This window comes from Gymnoscopelus microlampas, assembly GCF_963454915.1.
Source record: "Gymnoscopelus microlampas genome assembly, chromosome: 5".
NCBI lineage: Eukaryota > Metazoa > Chordata > Actinopteri > Myctophiformes > Myctophidae > Gymnoscopelus > Gymnoscopelus microlampas.
In genome coordinates this window covers 23181072-23190039 of record NC_139942.1, presented here as the reverse complement: position 1 = coordinate 23190039, position 8968 = coordinate 23181072, and the positions used below count along the sequence as shown (strand labels likewise).

General features: G+C 45.2%; 1 protein-coding gene across 4 annotated transcripts in view; it reads right to left on the bottom strand.

The window, feature by feature from the left end:
* ptprfb (protein tyrosine phosphatase receptor type Fb) overlaps positions 1-8968 on the bottom strand; it is a 197956-nt gene that overhangs the window by 10611 nt on the left and 178377 nt on the right. For all 4 annotated transcript variants that reach the window (XM_084057480.1, XM_084057481.1, XM_084057479.1 and 1 more), the window contains 4 exons: positions 5762-5881; positions 5230-5384; positions 4058-4343; positions 1561-1739 (listed from right to left, as the gene is read on the bottom strand). In XM_084057480.1, the coding sequence (XP_083913606.1) occupies positions 1561-1739; positions 4058-4343; positions 5230-5384; positions 5762-5881 (740 nt within the window). The remainder of the gene's footprint in view (positions 1-1560; positions 1740-4057; positions 4344-5229; positions 5385-5761; positions 5882-8968) is intronic.

Genomic DNA, 8968 nt, shown 5'->3' with positions numbered 1-8968 from the left:
CATGCCAAGCATTGCAAACATCACAATGCTGACTGCTCCGGATGAGCTCATGTAGCCCCAAAAAATGTAAATGAAGCACAAAGCAACTGTCTTCAGCATCGTTCCCAGATGACAGTACCGTGCTTCAGGGCATGGTGTTTCATTTCAACCTCATTACAATGCCAAAAACTGAGCAGAATTGGAACCCCCTCCCCTCCCCCAATAGCGTGGCTGGAATCGATTGCTCGCCTCTCATTAGCTTAGCATATTATGGTATTTTCTCGAAGGCGGGGGTGAAGGGCACTGGAGGCCCCTGTTTAGTCTTTTATTTATGCCCGGGCTTTAAGAGGAGCTTAATTACATGGCGCCACGGGTGCACACACACACAACAACAAGTGTCCTAACACATGCACACACACACTACAAGTGTCCTCACACACGCACACGCGCGGAACCATCTGATGAAGCCAAGGCTGCCTTGACGACAGGCGGTGAAAATTAAGATGGAGAGTGAGAGGAGAGAGAGAGCAGAGGTGAGAAAGAGAGATGAAGAGATATGGAAAGGGGATAGAGGTAGAGAGGAGGAAAGGAGAGAGAGGGCGGTCGGAGGGAGGAGGGGGAGGTGTTCTGGAAAACACATTTCATTACGATGCTCTCTTGCCGCAATTACACTATTTACACAGTGACAATAGAGGGTGGGCCTCTGAGGAGCACCTTAAATTAGGAAGAGGGAGAGGAGGGGTGGTGTTGTCTACATCACTGCAGCTTGGTGTGCAGCTGAAATCCTGTACTGGACTGGATGACATTGGTATTTACGCTATTTAACTCAGAGGATTTGTGTATCCCAAAGTCCTGCCCCTCAACCGTAGCTATATGTGTGAGTGTAAATATACAGTATATACTGTACTATAATACTGTGTGTGTGTGTGTGTGTGTGTGTGTGTGTGTGTGTGTGTGTGTGTGTGTGTGTGTGTGTGTGTGTGTGTGTGTGTGTGTGTGTGTGTGTGCAGCATAATGTTAGACTTCCCTTCTCATCTTCCTCTCTTTGGGAAGCAATTCAGGCTCACATGAGTACTAACATGAGAGCATCCAGTGGCTTCTGAGGGAACTTACTGAGAGAGCGGCAGGATACCATGGACGGCAATACTTATCTTTCATAACATTTTCATGCGCCTCTTTTTGTTGTTATTTTTCATCTAGACCTATTCTTGCGAAACCCCGCAAGTCCAATTCACATGAATTTCCCTCATACCTGTACATACCATTGGTTTGGCACAAACAACGATTCCACCCCTTCACACATCCATTGTACCAAGCCGGGGGGCTTGGTACAATGGATGTGTGAAGCCGGGGGGGCTTGGTACAATGGATGTGTGAAGGGGTGAAATCGTTGTTTGTGCCACACACACACACACACACACACACACACACACACACACACACACACACACACACACACACACACACACACACACACACACACACACACACACACACACACACACACACACACACACACACACACACACACACAGACACAGACATAAATCCCCTGCCGAGGTAAGTGCTGTGAGTGCTGACCTGTAGCCATCGATGCAGCTGGCGTTGATGTAGTCGGAACCCTCGACGCCGCGGATGGGCTGCAGACAGACGCGTGTGGACTCGAAGGGCATGATGTTGACCAGACGGTTCTTGAACTTGTTGCAGGGCAGGTTGGCGCTGATGAAACGCGACGTGTGGGCTTTGGAGTTGGCCAGTCTCTGCGTTAGGGAGGAGAGAGGGGGCCAGAAAACAGACAGACACACAGTGGGAAAGGGAGAGAGAACATTAGTGACCTGTGACCCGATGTAAACAAAACAAGGAGCTCTGAAAAGCTTCTCTGTCAAATCGTCTCTCTCTCTCTCTGTTCATGCACCCGTCATTGCTCTTTAGTGTATGCTGTCACGGGAGATGAGAATGTCTTCAGAAGACGAGACGTCAAGTCAATGCAGCAGCGATGCATCATGCATTTGAGATGAGACAGGGTTCTACACATTCTGACCTATGGATTTACAATACTTCTCCAACACTTCCATTCCTTTCCATGTTGGAAATATCAAAGGTTTGGCCACATATTTTGAATTTTCAGCATACTGTACTACATTAATGTATTTTGATTGCCATGGTATTTAATTCTCCAAATGTAGCCAATCATTATTAAACTTCGTCTGGCATATTCCATGTTCTCTACAGCTATAGTCATATTTATACTTACATTGTGTCTTGCACTGAAAATAGCAGATCTACAAGCTCACAACTTGTAGATCAACAATGTTCCGTGCAAGACACCAGTATAAATTAGGCATCCGAGCATCTAGACACATGGTCGATCCAACTGTGAAATGTGCAGAACCTAGCTAAATTATGAATGCTTCTCCGTGGACCATAGCATAACCTACTCCATGCGAGAATGCCTGCTTAGGGTTGATATATATTTTATATATTTTTTCTTCTTTCATATAAATAGTTATGTGTCCATTTTTTATAAAAACTAATTTCAATGGCTTTTCCAAAACTTGTGTTGCTTTATTGTTTTCCAAAACATTTCCAGGCCTGGAAAAGACAGTTTTGTAATTCCATGACTTTTCCAGGTTTTCCATAACCTGTAAATATACCCTGACATGGCAGAGGCATAGATAGCACAATGCTGCTAGCTGGAGCCAGGGTGGAGCTAACTTAGCTATGGGGCAAAGGGGGCTCTCACACTGGCTCCCACTGTGCTGGGCGTGGGGGTGGGTCAGCACTGTGCTGGCAGCGGACAATGGACAGATGGACAGCACGGGAGTGTGTGTGTGCGTGTACGGAGAGGCTTGGCCTAGCTGCCAGGGTGTGTGTATTGAGGCCAGACTGTGTGGGCTCGAACGACAGGGCAGTGGCCCCCGTATGGCGTTCTGTCATTCTCTGTTGCTTGGCAGGCGTGTGGTTGTTATTATCACTTCAAACAGAATGGATCATGGTCATAAGGGGCTAATGGCTCTGCTACGCTGGGAGGGAAGTATGTAGTAACATCACAGTCAATAGCTATTGACAGAAGGTGTGTGGGTGTGTCTATGTGTTTGTGTGTGTGGAAGATTGTGAGTCACCTTGAATATCAGCTGTGCACGCAAGTGTCAATTCACTTTTTAAGCTCTCGTTGTGTATGCATGTTTGCATATGTGCATTCCCTGCCCTGGTTCTGTCGTCGTAGATTACCACAGGTGCCTGTGTTTACTCTATGTTTATCACTCTGTATCAGACAAATCCCTGACAGAATGGCCAGACTCTTTTTTTATATATATATAAAAAAGGGAAGGCAATAAGAAAAAAATCTTTTTGACCCAAGGGGCATTGTTTGTGGCCTGATGACATTATGAATTAAAGTTTTGATTTGATTTGAGCTTATGGAGACTGTCTGTCTGTCTGTCTGTCTGTCTGTAGATACTGACTTAATTCAGTTTTAGGTGGATTTCCACTTATTAGTATTAGTACATAGAAAAACTGTGTTCATCAAAAAAAATGTGTTCATCATGTCATGAAATTACTTTTGTGCATTTTTCTGCATGTTGTGCCTCAACCAATCATCTACCTTTTTAACAAAGCATTTTTAGTGTGATGATAATTCTTTATGCATTTGCTTATTTGCTTATGCACTTTGAGATTTTCACAAATGTAAAGTGCATTATAAATAAAATCCATTATCATCATTATTATTTTTTAATAAAACCAGTAATGCACCGTCCGGCCGTCATCTTGAGTTTAATCAAGAATGTAGCAACCCAAGAGTGTCTCCCTAATGAAAATCAGGTGCGTGCGGTGGAACATGAGCTATGGGAATCTCACAATCACGGATCATGGGAAATCATGATTCATAATTATTCATAAGGGCTTGCTGATATAATCACGCAGTACGTTTGCGTTTGACAGAGTAATTAAGTAATTAAGATTGGAATTTTAGCGACTTTAGACTTAAATTTCAATTTCTAATTGTTAGGTATGTCCTCATTTATGACCACAGATTATGCTCTAAAAGTGTGAAAAACATATTTTTCTTTTAAGTCACCTTGAACTCCAGCTCCATGGCTGTGACGGTCTCGCCGGGCGGGGGCTGGGTGAGCTTCTGGATGTGGGCGTAGAGGTTGCGGGCGGGGACCTCGGTGTTGCCGCAGGTGGCGGCCTCCAGCAGGGCCTCGTGGATGAAGATGTACTGGTCCTCTGTCTGGACCATGTAGTTGCGCTGGGCGCGCATGCACGTCACGTGGCCATAGATGTCCACAGACTTCTCGTGCTTCATGCGCTCCAGCATGGCCTCGATCACGATCAGACAGCCCGTCCTGCCCACGCCCGCACTGGGGGAGGGGGGGGGAGAGTGGGGTGGATGGGGGGGGGAGAGAGTAAGGAGATGTCAATCTTCAGCCAGTCTTTGACAATATACACACCTATATACAGTATATGCAATATATAGCATATTGCTGTTGCATATTGCTGGTGGAAAGCTTGTATGTCCACAACTGTTACTTTTCTGGAAATTACAAAAAGGACCTGTGTTCCAATGGATCCAAACTAGTCACAACAAACTCTTGTTAATACTCTTCATTGATTCAATATATCGCTGATCTACAAGCTCACAACACGTCACATTGTGGCACATTGTGAGCTTGTAGGTCACACTTTTGTGTGACACTGCAGTATGACAAAGTAGGGCATTCATTTATGAAAACAATACACGTTGATAGGAGGTTTCTGTGCGACAGCAACGACAAAAAATGTATCAGATTATATACTATTGCCATTACTAACCTCACTACGTTATGATTATGATTAGTATGGATGTTATAAAGTAGAGAAAAGAAGAGAGATAAACACATTCATATAGGTACATGATAGCACTTCTCAGCGGCCACTCAAAAATAATTTTACAGAGGAAACATAAAACCAGAACAACTGAACATAAAAACTGAATATACTATCAAGTGGGCGCTTATATTACAGCTCCTATAAAAAAAACAGTTGCAGTTAATTTGCCAGATGATTTATCATAGAAACTGGCATGGTAAACACAGTGCGAAGCCTCCCAACATCCAAACAGTAGGCACAGTGTAACACCCAATATCCAACAATATCCACATCCTGAATGGGGTCAGGCCAGTTCTATGCTAACCAGTATGTGCTGCCGAACCCAAACCTTTCACTTCATAAACAACAGATAGAGCCCAAGTCCAAGCTGTATCCCACCTGCAGTGGACCACCATAGGCCCGGCGTCCGGGGGGTTGCAGGCTTTGACCCTTCTGAGGAACGCCAGGATGGGGGTGGGGTACTCAGGCACGCCGTGGTCAGGCCAGGCCATGAACTGGAACTGCCTCACCTCTCTCTTCTCACTGGAGCCATTCTGTGTGTGTGTGTGTGTGTGTGTGTGTGTGAGTGAGAAAGAGGGGGAGGGGTTATTGTACAGTACAAATAGAGTAAAAATACTTAAAATTAGCTTGAAGGGACACCCTGACATTTTGAGATTTTAATTGGCTATTTCTCATCACCAGACGCTTGTCACATTGGGATGGCTGTTCTCCACGTGTCGTTCACTTTCCCCCCTGAAACCGCTTGTTAGCTTCACTACCATACTTTCCACTAAATCTGACAAGTGTCATGCACAGCTGAAAAAAAATACCAGCCAACTAAAATAAAACTGGAGAATGTGAATGTCTCCCGTCGCTATCGTCAATTGGAACCTTAGAGAGAAGGATTCCTCCGTGTGAATCGCCCACATACCTTGTAGAGGGCGAAGGTGCGAACACTGTAGGTGGCCAGCTCCACGGTGTCCAGCATGGTGACCTGGATCATCCCGTAGGTCTCTGTCCCTCGTGCCGGCCAGTACTGGTCACACTTCACCTGAGAGCACAAGAAGCACTTTTAGCAACGCGCTAATAGCATGCTGGGATAAATTATGGAGCAAAAAAAATATCATTCTGACAGAAAGACACTGAACAACGGGTGGTGAATATTAGATAGCCCAGAGCTACCAGGCCACACACCATGTTTCCAATTACATTTGGATCGGAGACAGATATACATTTTAATCAGTTCCAGCATTACCATGTAGCAGTCAAACACGTCAAGCATTTGTGTGTGCGTGTATGTGTGTGTGTGTGTGTGTGTGTGTGTGTGTGTGTGTGTGCGCGCGCGCGCGCGCGCGCACACTTATGAGGCAGACTAAAAGATTAAACGCAGCCCACTCTGTCTGAGCGGCCTATGATTATTTTCACTTAGTTAATAGTCGGGTGCATTGCATCGCTTTGTTATGGTGGCTTTTAGCACACATTTGTGATCACTGGGCGCTGCCAGGTAGAGAGACATGTGTCTAAAAGCCCAGGGACTGTTGTGACGTGACAGCAGGCCCAGCCACCTGGCTCCATATGTCCCCGGGACAAGCTGGACTGGACGATGAGGCTGGAGGTAATGGCAGTGCCCTGCCCCTCTCTGTACTGTCGAAGATTTATTGACAGAGAAGACCATCACCTGCACACGGCTAATAAAAACCTCATTGGTTAGATTCTGTGCTGTCTACGCCGGCAGTGGTGGTTAGAGGGACTGTCCTGTAACCAAAAGGTCAGAGATTCAATCCTCGTGACAGGCAGTCCATCAACTGCTACACGTCATGCCTTGTGTTCATGACCTAAGCAATAAGGGAAGCTATGAGCTACGTGCTCGCTCAGCTTGAGTCCCTCTGAAGAGAATCACCGAAATGCTGACGATATAAAAATGAAAAACGTAGGTCATCTCAAATTCGTCTTTTCGGAACAAGTGCTGTGACAGTGTTAACCGTCCCATTTGTTCCTGTACTAGTGTAAATGGAAATACGCTCTGAATGTCAGAATTGTTGGGACTTGGGACCCGTGGCTATTGATTCAGAACGAGTGAGGAAGAGGGATTGCGGAACTTGGCTGACATTTTAGGAGCGGCTTTCATCTCGTTCCAAGTCGGTGCGAATCGACCCGATGACAGCACACCGATTCACCTCCTAAAAATGTACCCTCCCCATCGCCGGGACACTTCCCCCGGACAGCCCACTGTTCAGTTCAGAGGTAGAACGCAGAGTTCGTGGGAGAAACAAGAAACTCCTCTGACTGATGGACACGAATCCATATGGATTAGCAGCCAGTGCTGTCAGACACTGGGTGGTATTGTCTACCCTTCTCTCAGAAGCATGCAGCGACACATACAGTACACACACACACACACACACACACACACACACACACACACACACACACACACACACACACACACACACACACACACACACACACACACACACACACACACACACACACACACACACACACACACACACACACAGAGCAGGTTTTACTGTCATCTTTCTCAGCTTTCAAAGTCGGCCCTCAGATGTTGCCACCTAGCTTTTAAGATGTGACGCAGTCGCAGACCTTCTCTTATCTGAATGCACACGCCCCTAGACACCTCAACACACACACACACACACACACACACAGCTCTGGTCTCATTTACAAGTCCTCTATCTCTTATCTGACCTTTCGGGCTTTTATCGGCTTCTGGTGAAGGTGGTGGAGGAAGCTCTAGTTCGCCTGCTTCTGTAGACTTGATATTTGTCCTCTTATTGCTATGTATGTGTGTGTGTGTGTGTGTGTGTGTGTGTGTGTGTGTGTGTGTGTGTGTGTGTGTGTGTGTGTGTGTGTGTGTGTGTGTGTGTGTGTGTGTGTGTGTGTGTGTGTGTGTGTGTGTCTGTTTGTATTACTATACTTATGAGGGCCAAATATAAGTATATAGCATAATTTAAGACACTGTCATCGTGAGGACCATTTTCTTGGTCATCACAAGACAAAGTTGTTTTGTGGTTAAAAAGATTTTTGAGTTAGGCTTACAATTAGGAAAATATTCAGTTTGTAGTTATGGATAGAATATGTCATTTAGAGGTTAGGTTTAGGAGTTATAACCGATTTATACTTAGTTGTGTGCTGGTGTTGTCCACCAAAAAAATGACAATCTACAAGATTTTTTTGGGCGTTTTTTCCCATTTGAATGTATATCTTCTAATTGTCAGCTACTATTCAGCAATTTGATGTCCTCACAAGTACAGTAATACAAACATACGTGTGTGTGTGTGTGTGTACTGTATGTGTGTGTGTGTGTGTGTGTGTGTGTGTGCGCATGTACGTGGTGTGACTCAGTGGCACTGGCATGTGATCAAAGCAGGAGGGCAGGGATTCTGCGACAGAACTCTGGAAGCACCACTGACAAGTGGCGATTGGACATGGAGAGCAGAGTCCACAGAGAGAGAAAGTGAGTCCTGCTGAGTCCCTACACACTGTATGAGCAATAAAACGATGACTCAAGTCTAATTCATACTTCGTTGTTCTACCGCGTCACTCGCCAAAAATAATTGATTTTCTGCGTCCGTTTTTAAAAATATTTATTAACCCCTTAACCCCATATGGGTAACCGGAGTCCCTCAGGGCTCAATACTACTAATACTTTTCTGTTTTCTGTAATTGTGGGGAAAGCTTTCGCTGAAAATAGCAGATCGACAAGCTCACAATGCGATGCGTCGCGTTGTGAGCTTGTCGATCTGCTATTTTCAGCGAAAGCTTTTCCTACAATTCGGATGCTGGGGTTTAAGTGGTTAATTACATGAAGTATACAACATATTGTTGCTGTCAGGTGGAAACCTTATGTCCAAAACTGTAACTTTTCAAGATTCAATCTACAAGATCTAAGCTTGCAGATCTGCTTTTTTGCTACTTTTGTGTGACACTAATAGTATGACAAAGTAGGACATTCATTTACGTGTGTGTGTGTGTGTGTGTGTGTGTGTGTGTGTGTGTGTGTGTGTGTGTGTGTGTGTGTGTGTGTGTGTGTGTGTGTGTGTGTGTGTGTGTGTGTGTGTGTGTGTGTGTGTGTGTGTGTGTTAGATATCTGCAATTTGAAAGTCACACCTGC